The sequence below is a fragment of the Rhopalosiphum maidis genome, chromosome 3 (assembly GCF_003676215.2).
Source record: "Rhopalosiphum maidis isolate BTI-1 chromosome 3, ASM367621v3, whole genome shotgun sequence".
Taxonomy (NCBI): Eukaryota; Metazoa; Arthropoda; class Insecta; order Hemiptera; family Aphididae; genus Rhopalosiphum; species Rhopalosiphum maidis.
In genome coordinates this window covers 52,938,305-52,957,778 of record NC_040879.1, presented here as the reverse complement: position 1 = coordinate 52,957,778, position 19,474 = coordinate 52,938,305, and the positions used below count along the sequence as shown (strand labels likewise).

Here is a 19,474-nt window from a genome sequence, read left to right as displayed (position 1 = left end):
GATACGTACTCAAGAGGACGGCGGCGATGACACCGCTGCCAGTCTTCAACCCGTTTCGCGCGCGCACACTCCGAATTATTATTGTCACACTCACATTGACTGCAGGTATGATATTTTAATATCGCAATTATATTAGTATTATACGAGTATTATTACCATTATAATAATATATTATATATTATCGTTGGCGCCGTGTACGGTCTCGCCGACACGTTATTTATTATTATTATTAATAATATTATATCATTACGACGGGACGCAAAAGTTAAAACTCATCGTCTCAGTATTAACAATAACTGTAATATAACATCGTGATCGACGTGATCATATAAAATAATAACAACATTATAGTATATTGTTTTTCGTGCGCGTAATCTGTGCGAAAGTTACGCGCATCACGTACACGAGCAGAGTATAATATAATATTATTATGCCATTCGGTCCGTTTCGCCCGTCGTGTCGCGCGTCGTCGTCGTCGTCGGACCTAAACGCCGAGTACTCCTGCCCCGGCCCCCGCCCCTACAGGCATCGCGCCGCCGTCGAACGCCGCCGTCGACGGTGGTGGCGACGGCGGCGGCGGTGACTGACGGCGCGTCGCGGAGGAGGTCCACACTCATCTATTTAAACGCACCGGACGCGTTGCTCGCCGTTTTTGTCGCATCGCACACGCCATGTCGCGCACTGTCAGCCGCGATTCTTCGCGGACGGACGACGTAAACGTGACCACCGTCTTATTGGTCGCATCCAACGACAGACGAAAATCCGTCGTCGTCAACATGCGCCGCCACCGTTTCTCGTCCAACAGGTATATAATTACACACATATATATATATTATTACGTGGATATAATATCTAATATGCATAAGAAATTGTGTACGTAATAATAGAATAACGATCCTACAACGGGTCCATGTACGTACCGAGACGTGATTTGATATGTAATGATAATATTATTTCGATTGATAATAACTATCAGATTAATAGGTATACACTACAAACAGTTTATAATATAGCACGAGTCAGGATAGTTAAGGATTAGTTAGTTATAATTTCTTAGTCGTAAGTAAATATAATATATATGTATGTATATATCTATTATACATAGTACATAAGAACATTATGATTTAAAACATTTAATATAAATAACGTAATGGCGGGCCATGTATGGTTATGGTATTCAAGCGAACTTACAATTCGTTTTACAATTGTTTTACCCCGTGTCGGAATCATTATAGTTGTAATGTGATTTGATTTTTGATCTTAATTTGTTGTAAAGACTATGGCTTATACCTGCAGCTAAATTGGTTTTTGAATTTTTCTAAAATATTTTTCGTAGTGATCCATGTCGGATTTGATAAAAAATATAAGTACGAAAATCTCACCCAAAATTTAGTAAATTATACTTACAATACTGTTTTATTAGCGTAATTAATAAAAAATGTCTTATCTGAATAATACATTTTACTATATAACTAAATGACAATTAAATTGAATAAATAAAAATCAAAATTCAAACAAGTAGTTAATAGGTTATATGTATTTAAAATTAAATTAAGAGGAGTAGTAGATCACCATTTTGCGGGCATGTATCTCCTTACTAGTCCGCTTAACTAATCTTTATTAACTTATAACTCATAAACTACTCATTTAAATTTAAATTATTATATACTGAAACACTTCAAAAAATATTCTGCTTGAGAATACGAAATTAAAAGTACATGTTGTCATTCAAAAAAGTAAAAATCTTAAAATATTATAGCGGTAAAAAATGTGCTTTAATAAAATGTTGTCTTATATCGTTTGATAATTATAAAAAAAAAAAATTTTAAAAACAACAGTTTTTGAAATTTTGAGTGTTCGATAAAAGAATCGCCCTGGGCCCCTATATATTAAAATATAGATTGGATAATAGACTCACATTGGTAAAAAATAATTTATAATATGTAATGGTTTCATTCATTGTATCATTATTAAATTGTGTTGATATGTTATAAAGTTTTTTTTTTGCTAGGCCATTTTTCAACCAATTTTAATATATTTATATATATTTAGCATTTGCTATTTTAAATAAAGACAATACAATGCAAATTTTATTTCAAAAAGTATTTATCAAAAACGAAATTACTTTGCATGTGTCTAATCGTATTAACACATAAACCAATATCATGTTAAATTAATACATTCTGTTGCTTAGCAAATATGTAAATATATTAAATTCATTTATTTTTTTATTTTTATTTTTATGTAACTGTTCTTTTTCTTATATAACTACCAAAACAATAACAAGGTTATAATATTATTTTTCGATAAAATATTTTGTTAATTGAATTTGAAAAACGATTTCCTGTCACGTCTTCATTGGAAACCAGAAACCATTATCTTTAGGTATCTATGTTTTTTTAAAAATCCCTCGAGGAACCACTTATAAATCATACTCTTGCTTCGTCCTCATATAAACTAATATAAAGCATCTATAATCTAATCTAAAATAAACCCGTCTACTATAATTTCGTAAACCTAGTAAAATAGTTCAGAAATTTAGCGTATCCTGCACATCTATATTTTATTTGTTTTATTAGTATGGTTATTTAGCACTATGTTACCTCCTACTTATACTTAAAGACTCACAAGTATAACATTGGAAAACACTGGAGAATGAAGCATCACAATATTTTAAACACCGTACACAAAAAGCTTAGTTCGATATGTTAAAAATGTTCACCATTCAAAAATAATATTTTTATCGGTAGTACACGGAAAAAAATAGAAACATATAGTAATATAATAATATATACTTATAACCAATAGGTTAAATATCAAACTAAACATTTCTATAACAGTCGAATGGCGTGAAAATAAGCCTATTGGCTGTTATACTAAACAAAAACTATAAAAATAAGAAACAATTGACTTTCCTATAAAATTTGCATTGTACCTAAATGTGTTAGGGACTTTCTTTTCAAAAAGTATGGACGTCATACGCATCTATAATACTACTATATACCTTCCCCATTCGGCAGGAAATTTATAACTTGTACTTATTACAAGGCCGTACCTGGGGGGAGGGGGTTTCGGGGGTTCACCCCTCCCCCCTCCACCCGAATTTTTTTCGTGTTATATTATGTAGTAGTAAAATAACTATTTCAATCTCTGTTTTAATCAAAATACAATTTTTTTAGCTTAACCCCCCAAAATTAATTTCCAGTTACGGCCTTGACTTATTGTAACTTTTAAATATAAACTGGTTATTTTAAATGTATTAATAATGTACAATTTAATACATGATTTGCACGAGAGCACTATATTTTATTTTCGTTAGACAAGTAATCAAAATTAAAATTAAATTTCAATTTTGTTGGGATTTTTATAATATTTTAGCCCCAAAAAATTAAAATTGTATTATTTTTTACAAATTTGTTTCAAATTAGTGTTTTACTTAATAGATTACATTTGTTATTAGTTTGTAGACTATTTATTGTAATATATATTATGCATAAAAACAAAAATAATTTGTTGATTGATCATTTTTATATTGTATTAAATTGTGCGTGTATAATATTAAGTACTTATCTGAATGTTTTTAATTTGTTTTACTTAATAAAATTTAGTTTCACTAAAAAATCAAGTAAACATTACATTGATATTAAATTATCAGATTATTTTGTTTAGAATTTATGTTCCTTAGTTTTAACTTGTTTGATCTATACATATAATTAAACTTAAATAAAGTCATGAAGGGGTTAAGAATAAAATATAATGTAGTCAACTTAATGTTTTATACGGTAGATGAGTTACCGAAAATGTATACAAGCTTCAATATACCTACGTACGAACAACTAAATATAGCTATTTATGATATCATTAAAACCTATATAAAGTTATTTAAATAGATAATATTAATTACATTTTAAATTATGGTCAGAATGACCTTTCCAGAGTCGATGTTAAAGTTCTTTTAAAAAGTATCATAACAAATTGTATTTAATTATTTTAATTATATATAAATAAATAAAAAATGTTAATGCTTATCAAACAATAATGTTACCATTATAGTAAAAATAATAAATACTACTTAGTAACTTCAATATTTAAATCTTATTAGTTATTAGCTTATATCAATATTTCTTTTATATACAATAATAATATACTACATAAATCACTTGAATACTTAATTTAAAAAATTTTAATTCAGCTATATAACGCATTATATTTGAATTTATTAAAAAAGAGACAGTATTTTGATGTACTTATGTGCAATTTAAAATGTACTATATTGTTGTAGCTTATAAAATATTATTTTGTTGAAATTTATTCATTCGAATTATAGGTTTTTAAATTATAACTATTATTATATTTATACGTATATTACTTATAAATTATATTTTACCCAACGTGACTTTATGTAAATATATAAAAACATAAAATATATTTAATGACTAAATATCTTAACAACAATTGATATTATATTTATAAATACAATCAACCATATTATTGTAATGAAATAACATTTAATTTAATTTTGATCAACATTATTTGTGGAAATAATCTATCTAATATTTTCTATTTGCTTATGCAACTAAAATAAAATATTTTTATAGTTATACTGTATAAGATTAAATAGTTTAATAATGCACTATGCAGAAACATATATTGTATTACATTTATAAAACCTTTTTATTGAACTATAATATGAGCTTAAACGTTCCAATTAGTATTATTTTAAATATAATATAATTATGTATTTATATATTATGATGGATGTTAAATATTACTTAAATAAGTAAACGCATTAATAAAACTAACATTTTAAGATATAAAACTTTTTTGTAAAACGACAATAAGAAATATTTACTTGGAAATGATAACATTATACACTAAAAAGTAAACAGTAAATATAAATCAATAATTATTATTTAATTTTTTTTCATATACTTAGCTACGTATAACGTATTTGTTAATCATTAGTGGACGAGTCTATAGTTGACTCGATATAAAAAATATTTCTACACTAGTTTAGCATGAACAAATTTTAGGTATTTATATTATAATAATGATTTACATATATAAGCCATCAGGTGATACACAAATAAACATGAAATAAAAATCATTTTTATAGATACTATGATTACATACGTAATCGTGTAAGTATGCATTAAATTATTAATTGAAATTTTAAATTGTTTAATACTTGAAAATAATTTCAGACATAAAGTTAAACACTATACTGAAAATTTCATACCACCGTCAATATTTCAACTTTGTCTAGTACACATGATGAAATATACATTATACATATTATCGAAAATATAGTAAAATTGCTTTCCATGTACTTTGCATATTATGATTAAAAGGTTATAATTAAAATATTATGGAAATTACTGAAGCGAATCAAATGCTTGTTTACGTAAGTTACGTAGTTTTTGAACATTTAATTTTTTATGGTAATTAGTGACTAATAAGTTTTATAATTCGGGTTCTTAATAATTTAATTACTTGAATAACTCATGTTAGGAAGCAATAATTTTATAACAATAAAAATATATGCAATACAATTAATGTAGTTATATCACTAATATGGAGATTGGTTTTGCTATCCTGCCAATTTGATTGACTGAGTCATTTTAACTGATTGATGCTAACATCTTTACGGGCTTATAGATTTTAAGTGGAAAAACGGAGAAGTCGTTCTGCTGTATAGTAGGTTTTGAGTGTAACTCGTTATTGAAAAGGTTTCTTAAAAGGAAATATTACATTTCAATTCAACGGAACGACCGTTGTGAATGAAAAACAAATTTGAGCGGAGGCTGTTCATTAATTTCCATTTCTAAGTCTATTTATAGCTTATTACTAACTAATTTGTTTATTAATATAATAATGATAATATAATATTTTTGTTAAAATATACTACATAATATATCATATTATTAATTATAATTGCTATTAACTATTATAAGATAATAAACCGCGTACAGTAGAACAGTATGAATAACAGGTTTGTGGTATAAATACCTTAAATTGAATATTGTAAATATTTTGAAAATTTCATAGTGTATAAATAATAACAATTTAAATCCTTAAAATTTTTTAGTTTCTAAGATTAATATTTTTTTGAACAACAAAATAACTAAAATCAATTTAGGAAAAATCAATCGTTATTTTTGTTTAAATAACCAATTTTGCCAAAATTAAATCTTCAAATATTAATGAAAAAAATGTGCATATTATATGATTATATTTTTAGAATGCTTTAGGAAAACTATCAACGAATCTCGTTCTCAATTTTTAAGCATAAGCTATTCAAATAGAAAATTTTATGAATTTTTAATTACTAAATATTTTGTAAATTTTCGTGATTCTTACCATTTTTTTATCTTTGATTTTAAAAGGCTTATACAAAAAATGAGTATATATTTTTGAATTACATTTTTAACTCTTGAGTTGTATAATTTTCTTTGATCAAGCGAAATTATTTTCATGGAAATTGAAAATAAAATAAAAATGTTTAAAAAAATTTAAAATGTCTATAAATAATCCAAAACAGCTCAAACGTTTTAAAATTATATCATATCTAGAGAATATAAACGTTTTTCATAACTTAAAGTATCTACGGTTTTATATATTTGCAATATTTTTTTATTTGTTTAAAATTTCAATAGCAATTATATAATTGTAATTTGAAAGTTGTTGATCTAATATTTAAAACTGAAGTAAATTGTAGTTTTGATTTACACAATAGGTATAAGCTTTTAAGGCTTTAGTTAAATAATAAAACATAGTTTATGAATAAGTTTATTATACTTTCAATAATGTATATTTAAATTAATAAAGTTAGATTCTGTAGAAATAGTGTACTAAAAAAACATTCAATTTTGAGTTCAGATGAGGAACTTACTCGGAAAATTTGTGGTGTTAGTTCTGTGTAGTATAGGATCATTTGATACTGTGTCATTGATATATATGTAAATATAAATTCAAATTTATAAACATACTTATTATTTATATGCATAATGCATTAATGCATTTATGCCATAATATGCATAACGCTCTTGGTTTTTTATAATTTAAACTCATTAAATTTATACCTTTATCATATGTATGAAATTTGATAGGATAGAACGCTTTGTTCCAAAAAAATAATGAACACTAATTTTAAATTTAAAAAATAAAAATAAATATTTTAGATGTCATTATCGTGTCAAAAAATACAATTAGTTATTTGGCAATCTAATATATTGGTAATATTTTTATGCATTAGTGAAATAAGGTATTATTTACATATATTCTTAATGTCCCTATCATTTAACATTTTTATCATCTTTTATTTTATTATTGCCAAAAAATAATGAGATGAGGACATTCTCTAAACGAAGCTTGAGTCGGAGTTCTATTCCAAAATTAAAACGTTTCACCGATAAATGATCGACTGACTACTGATTTTATATATATATATATATGAAATGTCCATTTAATTTTCTTATGAATAGGTAAATAGGTTAATGCATTAGACTATTGATGACATGGTATTTTAAAAAAAGAATTCTCAATAAAATAATTTTTTTTTTACTAACTAAGTTCCTATAAATATCTTTCTAATACTAATCTTTTTAAAACTTATATTTTATTTTCACTCAGTATACTTAAAATTATAAGAACTAAAATTTTAAGATACTTATTAATCATAGAACTATTCCTTTTTTATATAAAGTTAAATTTTTGTTATTTATTTAGTAATTTATTATAATATATTTAAATAAATATTACCTAACAGTAATAATAATTTAACTATTTAATTATTTATTATTTAATGTTATATTTTTAATAACTTACAAAACGGAATATTGTTTTCAAGTTAAGAAAATAAATAATATGGCCAATATGCATTTAATATGTTTTATTAAAAATAATTTACTTTTAAATAAATATAGAAAAAAATATGAATTATGACAATGAGATGATACAATTATCAATAACATAATAATATACTTAGTTAATAGTTAAATAAATTTTAAATAATTTTGGAATATAGGTACACTTAAAGTTTATATAAAACAATATTTTAAGCTAAAAAAAAGACTATTAAAATAAAATATTTTATTTAATAATTTAATTGTTTGATTTTATCAAATATCGTATAAAAATAATATCAAAAAGTTACGAAAAATTAAAAATATAAAAATAGACAACAAATTTGCTTCAATAATTCACAGATAAATTATTATAAAATAGTGAATGTATTTTAAAAAGCTTATTAAATAATTCAGTATTGTGAGTTAATACATATCTTTCAAATTATTTAAAGCTATAACTGTTAGAAGATATCATGTTGTTCATTAATCAAGATGATTGAATTACGCCAATTATTTAATATAATAATACACCAATATTTAATATAATTTAATTGATAGTAGTTATTTTAATAATAAATCAATTATACTTTGATTAAATGATTTTTATTTGATTTAAGCATTCTTATTTTATAACATTAAATCTAACTATTTATATTTTGCTATATTGATACAACAGTACAACACGATTTACTTACAGAAATTGTAAACTTCAACAAAAATAATAAGTAGTTATATAATTAATTTTTAAATACACACCATAGAGTATGTATAAATATACATTAGATGCTTAGAGCACAAATGGACAATAATATATATTTTGATCGCCTGTTACGTTAATAGATTTATTTTAAGAAAAATGTACGTAAATAATCAATTGTGATTTATAGAATTTACAACAGCCATAGCTTTATAAAGACAAATAGGTTACTTTAAAAATGAAGTAAAATGGGTTAAAAAGTATGTATAGAGTAAACGTTCAATATTGATATAAAATTAAAAATATGCAGAAACTTTTAACGACTGATAGCTATCTAATAATTTTTTGTCAATTTCATATGAATGCACATTACATAGTTATAACGAGAATAGACATAGTTAAAAAAATATATAATCTGCTATATACATACATAAAATATTAACTAACACATCTTTAGAGTAATAATTTATTATTATTAATATTAGTGTTTTATATAGTTTCACTTTTTCAAGTATAAACGTAATTTTGTTCTAAAAAATTAAATTTTGATAACATGTTTTCTATGCTTTGTATTTCATAATATTATACTTTAATTAAAAAAAATATAATGATTAATAATTCAATAATTCAATTTTTTTTTAGTATAACAAGTGCATATTTATATACATTTCCAGTGTATAAGTAATAATATTATACATTCTTAAAATATTTATTAATTTAATTGTCTTAAATTTATTCATTATTATATTTTACTATTGATAATTTTTTTATAATCCAAATTTTTAATAGGTACATTTAAATTTAAAATTATTTATTCCTAATTACTTTTATATTTCAAAGAACAAATAAACAATAACATCACTGATATAAGTTATTGTTACCCACATAATAACTATATTATTAGAAAAGTATGATTAATCTTTGAGTATATTATGTAAGCATTAAAAGATGATCAAATATACCTTAAAAATTATATTGAAAATAAAAAGTTGTTTTTCATTATTTTTGGATAATAGAAAAAACATTTAACTAAATATATTTAACACAATATTGTTTTATTTTCTTAGTATTCCTCTTCTTAATATTCCAGTCTTTTTTTTAGATTTTAGACTGCTAGCTTAAATCGAAAACAATATTTTTTTAACGCACGTGGTCTAAAATAGATCAATAAATCTAAAAATATTTTGTTGAAAAAAGATCTAATTTCTCAATATAAAAAAATTTATTTATTATTTTTTTGCATTAGAATATTTTTAGTTAAGTCTGATATATTTTATATTATGTTCTCATACAAGATACATAATTTTATATTATATTTTGTGTTGTAATATTGAGCAGTAATTAATAAATGAGCAAAACATTAAACCCCCCTTTTATTTGAATATATTTTTTACGTTATACAACTTGAGTGAAGAAAACAATTTTTAAAGGTCTTTATTACTTTATATTACATCGAGTTATGTAAATGACAATTATTTTACTATGTAATATAACAAAATGCAACTATAGATACACAGAGATTCCTTTTGTATCTAATAGCAAAATGTAATGCACAATTTTATTGAATAATTGAAAATTAATCCGAGAAATAGAAGTTGTTGTCATTTTAAAATTATTAATGTTAATAATATTACACAAGGATGTTCTATAATGTTGATGATTTATGATATTCTTTGAATATTATGAACTTTTGACGTCTATTGTTAACACTACCTATTGGATAATATTATGTATAATATTCAGGGTATTGCGACATAAAGCTACGATTCACTACTTAGTTATCTCTATTATAAATATATATATATATAAAGTAATGAATTTATTTTTTATTCTCTTATTCTTTTTTGTTCTTATAAGATATACTCGTACACCTGAAATTTTATTAAAAAAAATATATATCTATATACTAGGCTGTAATGTTACAACTGTATTATTAGCTTTTAAATTAAATTTAATTACTTTAAACCTTTAGAATTAAGTGTACATGCTTATTAATCTAATATATTATTATGGAGACCTACTAATATTATTCTATAAGCTTGTTTTATTATTATTTTTAATTTGATTATAGATTTAAAATTATTGTAAATTTTTTTATAAATATAATGAAGAGACACATACCCTCAATTTGATCAAATTCAATTCAGCTTAACAAAAAAAAGATAAAAAAATGCTTACTTTCACAAATTTACTTTAATGCTCTTCATTGTATGTTGACAAGATTTAAGTGCACGTTAGTGAACATGTGTGACATCCCATTTTAGAAATTCTCATTTACCGTTTATTATGAATCGAAGCCAAGACGGCGATAATAGAAAAATGTGTATAAATTTAGTTCGACTATGTTGTTGAATATAGTTAAATATTGATACCAAGTGATTTTCTTAGTGACAGTTACTCTACTTGGTACTGGTATAACTGTATTAATTCAGGGGTAATATAATGGTGAAATGTAATGACTAATGAGGGTTGAAATCAACCTTTTTGGATACTTTATAAAAGATTGTTTCTTGTATTTATTAGTTAATTAAAAAACGGATGTAATATTTAATGTCTCTAGCACAGCGTACTTCAACTTCTGATACGCGGAAAGAACATAGGTGATAAGTGAAGGAAGATTTTTATTTTATCAAAAAAATTTGAATTCTTATTAATATTAAATACATAATGCATTGTCCAGACAAGCTTCAGTTTCTAAACCTATTTACGTTGAAATATCTGTAGTGAGAAAAATACATTTTCCCACTTATTTTTTACAGTAAATAAAATACATAAAAATAAATTGAATGTAGAAAATATAATTTAAAACTTAAAGTTAAATATGCAGTAGGATTTTTATATCCTTGTTAATTTAAAACAACACCATTAATCCCATTAAATTGTTTTTAAACTATATAATAATTATAATGATAATAAAAATAATATTTATACATATTTTGTTTTACTTTTATGTATACTATAGTATAATGTTTAAATGTACGCACACATTTTTTAATAAGCAAAACAAAGTCACGAGATGGTATGTTATTAATTTCAAAATATGTAGGTTGGACTCTGATGTAAAAACGTTGAGAACTGCTGCTTTAACAGTACTAGCAGTACTTTATATTATGTTTATAGTTTTTCACTTTTTTAAGCTGGGAGTATTTTATTTATTTTTATTTGCGTGACCGGATATAGATATGTAGGTTATGTGACTTCTGGACCCACATTCTTAGATACAGGCTCATTTTTAATATTTAATTTTCTAAAATTAGTTCTATAGCACCTATGCATAACACGTTTACTTAGAACGTTCTTGTATTAGTTTTTCTGCGAGATTGTAAAAAATTAACGACTAAATCCTATTCTAAGACTTTATAAGGGGTAGATAAAAAAAAAAACAACTTATGGTTCTGAAAAATAATACACATATTATACTATAGAGTACTTGGATTTCGTCAAAAATATTGTAATATTATAATTTAATTAATTTTAATTATAAACGTTGCATTTTAAAATTTCATTATGTGTATAAAATTTAATAATATAGGTAAAATGTTAAAAGTTTCAAGTACCCACGAATAACATTTTGAAACAACAAGTCTACAACAAATTAACTAAAATCATTATTTTTCATTATTTAAAACCTATCTAATTTCGACTAAATTTTAACTTAAATGTAAATAGAAAAAAAACTAATTGGATTAGTAAATTTTTAACTAGAAAATTATTTGTAAATATTCATGAATTTTGTTAAGATATGAGTTTCAAATACTTACAAAAAGAATATTATTCCATTGCATTTTTAATATTTTTAACAGTTAGAAGAAAAAAATTACAATGAATCTTTCGTATATTCAATTTTCATTTTTTTTTGACTAAGCGAAAACATTTTTATCGAAATTTTTTATACAGAAGTTAGAAATTAGGTAAGTGTTCTGTTGTTTGTTGTAAACTAGGAATTAAATGTAGCTTGTTATTGATTAGGCCCCTATAATATATGGATTACATTTGAATTTAATGATAAAAATATTGCATACAATAAATGATTTTGATCAAATTTTTGTGATTTTGGTTAAATTTATTAATATTTGAATTTCAAATACTTCTAAAATTTAATCTTGTATATTTATCTTGTATTTTTTTGAAAGACTATATAATAAAAACTTACGGTGAACTATGTGTTAAGCATTCAAGTTTTTAAAAATATTATTTACAGATATTCATGGAAAAATTTAAATTTAAAATGTTTATAATAATAGCTGAGAGAATGTTAAAATATTTAGAAAATTAAACAAGTATATAAAATGTTTATGAAATGATAATATAACTAGTTGGAATATTAAAATTTAGAGTATCTAAAGTTATTCGTTTTTGAACTACAACAAAATAAGAAAATCGTTTGATGCGAAATTGTAATTTTACGCGTAAATATCTAATTTTGTCAAAATGTAAACTTCAGAAGCTCATAAAAATATTTGTTATACAAAATAATTTGCAAATTTTCTTGATTTTAACGAATTGTATTAAAACTTTAAACGCGTAAAACATATTATTGTGAATATGAATTAGTGCGTTCAATAAACAAAATCTCTACTTAATTTAAGTGTTAATTAGTTAGTTTTGTAATCGGATCTCTATAGTTTTTAAATGTATAATATTTAGAATTGTATAAGATTCTCTAGCAATGATGTTGTACAACGTGGGTTTTCCGTTTTTTTATTTGAATTTTTAATTAGATTAAGTAAACATTATTTAAATAAATATATTAAGCTCTAAGTAACTAATATACTGTTCGTAGTATTACTTTAAATTTTTAAATCACATTTGATATTTGGTTTGTGTTTTCAATAATTATAAATAATGACGATACTCATATTATTTTACACTAACACTTAGCAATTATTTACTTAATAATATATATATTTATATGTATTTATTATTATGATTACCCATATATATATATATGGGTAATCATAATTTTTATTGTATTTAATACTTAATTAATATTGTTAGATACTTTAAAGTTTGAGCTATTAATCTAAACCCTTAATAATTACCTACACACTTTATAAGTCGGTACCTTTATAATATTTAATCATAGCTATAGCATATAAAAATAAATTGTCTTGGGTTAATAGCCTTACATATGACATCACGGATATTGTTAATTTGATAGTAACTTTAAAAATAAATATTAACAAATTATATAGATCTTAAGTTTTACACAAACTCTTAGTTTTTAAACTACCAATAAAAATACAATTGACAATATTTTAATACATAAAATGTAATTTTTTTTAATGATTCTATTATAATATGTGTGTTTTTTTTTTTGTTTTTGTGATGATTCTTTTTGGAGCTATAAAATACCTTTAACTTCAATATATTTTTTACTTGTAAAAGTAAATATAGTTGGTATTTTTGTTAATAATTGGAAAAAATACAAAAATAAAAAACAATACAGAAAATGCAATTTATACTAAACCAGATTTTCAAAAAATCGATTATCTTATTTTGTTCTAATTCAAAGACGAATAACCATAAATACTTGACATTTTTATGTTAACATTTTCTGCACATAGTATAATTTTCAAAATACCCTGACTCTTTTTAATTGATAGACATTAATATTTTATTTTTATTTTTTATAAATGTTGATAAAAATTTGAAAATGTATTATTATAAATGAGAAAAAGGTTTTTGAATATTTCATCATTTTAGCATTCAGAGAATGCTAAATATAAATATTTGGTGTTTGAAAAAGTATTGAGAATTTCCTATTTTTAAATATTAGATTTTTATTAGTATTGATTTTACAATGATGTGTATTTTTTAGCCTCTCATTATACTTTCCAGGGCATTAGAAATACTTTGTTGGTACTTAAAAGTTTTAATATTTACATATTATTATTGTTTAAGATAAATAAGTACATTTTTACACTACAAATAATAAAATATATGAGTTTTTAATTAATTAAAATTAAAATTTAATTGTAGGAGTTTGTATCATTAATATCTTAACATATTTGTAGGAACACAAATATTTTATTATTTTTCCAAATGTGTAAGAAATAACTTTTTTTTCTTTGTATGTGCTTATTACTCATATAATCCAGTTCATCTTCGCACTCAGAAAGCGTTAAGATTTAAAAAAAAATATAGTAGATCGAAAACTACGTATAATTAAAATACATCATAAATAATTTTTGAACTATTGTATTTAGTATATACCTATATAAAGTTTTCCATAGTTTAATAACTGATGTATGCATTTTTTTAACTGCTTAGACATATTGTCTCATAGGTACTTAAGAAGTAATATTTGTTCTATTATAAACACCTGTATATTTCAATAGGAATGTACTTATTGTTTTAATTATATCAGGGATTAGAAATTGAATTATTTGTATATAATATATTTTTGATAAATATTAATATCAAGTTAGGCACATTTTTGTTTATTTACACTGCCCCCCCTATCACACACCAACTGTTATTCAAATTTATGGTTTTTATCTTTTTAGTGCTATTTTGTTAAGTGGCCGTCGCGTTAACATTTGTTTTCTCTATCTATCTCACACAAAATATAGGAACAAAGATATTCCGTATTTCTATGAATATAACTCTATGGTTGAGTTTAGGACAAAGGTATATATTATATATTTTATAAAGAAGAATATTTCCTGTACACTGATTGGGTAGTTTTTAATATTTAAACTTTTTATAAATATAAGTATATTTTAATTTAAATTAATTTCGATTACTTTTAACCATCAATAACTTATTCAAAAATGAAAATATTAAAAATCACACAACACATTTAAATCAATTATTATAATCAAATATGATATCCGATAAAAAATGTAATTTTGACACTTTGTGAATGGCTCTATTTTTAAAAAATTTATTCTTAATTCCTATAATTTTTTATGTTACAGTTGGATCTCAATGTGGTCAATTTTCGATTTTTTGATGGTTTTGTGCATTTTTATTGTGCAGCTATCAGCGAAAGGTACAGTTATGAACACACCGTGCACTATTATTGATAACTGCTGTGTTCGCAACATGACCAACTTTTGGAAACATAAAACTGAGTTGCATTGTTCGGGGATTCAACAAATACCGGTTGTTAATGAGATAATACATGTGCTGTGAGTAATATTTACACAAATTTTATAGGGTTTTATAGTTATTGGAGATGGGACTAGGGCAAATGTCAAAACCTAGGGGGATGACAATTATAAAATAAAAAAACTTTTTCATTGCACATAAATGTATTTAATATTTATTTACATGATACATAATTTATATTATATAATATGATTGATTGACATAATGTTCGACGTACGACTATAATCGATTAACAAAGTACAAATATGAATATGTAAATCATGTAGTATTAAGAAAAATTAATTTATTGTTTATAACTAAAAAAATAATAACAATTTATCTTAGGAGGTGAAATTTCATCCCCTTTGGAATGAGATATTTCGATGCGGTCAATTCGGCGCCGACGTTTCGGCGTGATGATGCTTAAAATAAGTGTCAGTGTGAGAGGTTCTTCGGCTCGGAGTTTTTTATTTTTAAATATAAACGACGAATATGTATGAATATCTGTACTTATTAATAATAATAAACGATATTATAATATGGTACAATTTATTAGTTTAGTAATAGTTTAATAATATAATGAATTACTGTTTATAACTGTTAAATGATTTAAAGACAGCTATATAGCTATATAGAATTTATGTTATAAACAACATTTGACTAAAATATATACCTATAATATATACGTATAAAACAAAAAATAAAAAAATAAATTTAAAAAATAATAAAATAATAAGTTATTGTAATTTTATTTTAATAAATATTATGTTCTATCCCATTTAAATAATCAATAAAATGACGATTATGATTTTCATTCACAAATTATTTTTATGCAATCGACGATTAAATTCTGTATAATATACGAAATAACTTGTTACTCGTGACAACTGACAATCTGTCAGATTATGCATTGACCAACTGTTTTATTTTTCATTGATTTATCTTAATATCTTTACTTAGAGTATTCGATATTTCTTTGATAATGGTTATAGATGTGTAAAATAGAATATCTGATAACTAAATAATAAGCCCGCTGAAATAACTATCCATTGAAACGGTGACGCCAAATTGGCTACGCCGAAATGACCGTGCCAATTTGTCTTATACCCATTTTTATTAAATAAAATATTTTCCTGTACTTACTTTTTTTTTAACATCAATAAAAATTACCAATATTTTTAAAATGTATTCTGTATTCTAAAGTATTTATAAATAAGTCAAGTTACTATTATTATTTTCTGAACTACAATAAAATAACAATCAAAATAGTCGTTTTATCCTGAAAAAAAATTTATCTATAAGTAGGAAAGGTAATTTAAATAAATAATAGCATTCTTTTTTTACAATTTTTTGGTAATTTGTAGAATACAATATTCTGTATTTTAAGTATTCATTTAAATTATTAACGATTGTAATTTCTATTTAGGAGTTTAAGTTTAAAAATATAATAATCATTTTTTGTTTAAATAATAAAAGCACTTAATTTGTTCTATTACCTAATATAATGAAACAATTCATCCTTAAAAAAATATTTATAAAATAACTGTAAAACTACATACACGATGAGAATAATTTATTCTTATAATAAATCTTATTTAACTCTAAGTGCTGTAGGAAGGATCGTCAAACATTTTTGAATAACTGTTATATTCTTTACATCAATCTATAATGAAACAATGAAATGGGGGTAGATAAAGGCAGTTCTATTATTATCATTGGCGTAACTAGGTCTAAAATATTAGAGGAATTGCAGTCCTACAAGTAAACACCTAATTTAATTTATTTACTTTCATGCTTTCTAAAAAACTAGGAGAATTGTCAGGGTATTTTTTATTTTCAATAGTAACAACTGTACGAGTATGACTGGATATTTTTTTTAGTATATTAAAAATATAGTAAATAATTTTTTTTGTCCATTTTTAATCACCAAAATAAAATTGAAATATTAGATGGAGACCGCCGCAATGCCGCTGATCACATAATATTCATTAGATAAAAACATTATTATTAAATTTCATATTGCAAAACAAACTTTAATATTTAATATTATAAAATTATTTTTTAAATAATTTTCTATTATCATAATTCTCTATGTCATATTGCATAGGATGTATCTCACTATCTTATGCTTAAATAATTATTAAATCTTGAATAATTAAAAAAAAATGGAGGAAAGGCTAAAATGCATTTTGAGGGGGCTAATTTCTTCCCAAGTTGCTCCAATGGTTATTATTGGAAAACATTTCAAAAATGTCATGAAAATGAATTAACTTAAAAATAAATATCAGTTTTAAGTACTATCATGGCTTTAAACATTAACTCTTGCAGTTAATATTATTTATTTAACTTAAGATAACAGTTAAATTAGAATAATAATACAATATTTTCACTAGCAACTTTAATTATATATTAAATTTGGGTTAATATCATATAACATAATGATCTTCATCAATACTTAAAATTTGTATATTTACCCTTAAACCTATAACTTTCAAACATAATAATACAATTATGCAATATTCAAGAATAATAATAATTGTGATTTAGTGGTGTAAATATTTATTTTAATATAAACTGTTGTTGGGAAGGTTAGTGGAAAAAACTTAACCTGTGTACAAAATATAAGTTTTTAAAGTATTCATAATTCCTTAAAAAATGTCATAAATACGTAAAAAAATAATAATTTTAGTAAAGACTAAAACCTACTCCACAAATTCAAAAGCCTTAGTATGCCTATTTGTTATTTGCCTAATTATATTGTTTTAATATATTAAAAAGCTATTAGTTGCCACAATTAAAAACTATCGCGTTTTATTACAAGTTTTATCATCATGTGGAACCGACTATTGATCAGCAGTTATTAACATAATATGTACAAATACAAAATAGTATTACCATAAATTAAAATATGTCTGTATCATAATAACCGTTAAGTTTTAATATAAATTGTACTGATTTTAAATTAATTGCGATTTGGTAGTATGTATTTGGTAATTTATATACGTAATTTAATTACTTCTGTAGATATGATAAGTTTTATGGAGACAAAAAATTCAACCATACCAATAGTACTAAATAATACTAAATTATGTACAAACCAAATGTTGGTAACTGTATGATTTCAATATAATTATTATTATCGTCGTATAAGGGTAACAATAAAAGTTTCTATTCGTTAAATTTTCAATCATATAATTTATAAGTTATTATAACATTACAAAACTCTATGAATATATACTCTGATTTATAACGTATTATTGGCTATTGCACGATATACCATAATCTATACACTATATTATACATATATCAATAAATTAACTTAATTAACTATACTTAAGATATATATAATAATATAATTGTTAACTTTTAATTATATTGTTGAACATATTCTACAATAGAATTAAGTATCCAATTATGTAACTGTAATCTTAAATTTAGAACTGCATACACTTGCATTAAAATGTCATTATTGAACATTGACGAATACTTTTTATGATTAACATTAAAAGCTCGTATTGCAAAAGCAGTACAATACATCATGTATATCTTATTTTGTATGTACTTACCTACTATTATTAGGTTGCAATAAAAATTTAGTAAAAACTTTTCCTGAACTTGAAACGATTCAAGTTACCAGAGTCAGTAAAACAAACGTTATTTATTCGATTTAACACCGTTTTGTTATAAGTTCCTTATACATAATAATTATTTTATATTTACCTTATATTTTTGAAAAGTGTTTAGAGCAGCGGTTCTCAAAACATTTTCACCATGACCATAAGATTTAAATATTATCACACATGTGACCCAGTCATAATAATATTGGTAAATTTAA

The 19,474-nt window shown here is 23.2% G+C and overlaps 1 protein-coding gene across 3 annotated transcripts in view; it reads left to right on the top strand.

Annotated features, from left to right (window-relative positions):
• The first annotated feature begins 637 nt into the window (after positions 1–637).
• The window catches only part of LOC113556237 (lutropin-choriogonadotropic hormone receptor-like), a 63,012-nt gene continuing 44,175 nt past the window's right edge, over positions 638–19,474 (top strand). For 2 of the 3 annotated variants that reach the window (XM_026961064.1, XM_026961063.1), the window contains exons 1-2: positions 638–805; positions 15,468–15,680. In XM_026961064.1, the coding sequence (XP_026816865.1) occupies positions 672–805; positions 15,468–15,680 (347 nt within the window). In that variant the 5' untranslated portion in view covers positions 638–671. The remainder of the gene's footprint in view (positions 806–15,467; positions 15,681–19,474) is intronic. The other variant, XM_026961062.1, reaches the window with a different exon arrangement.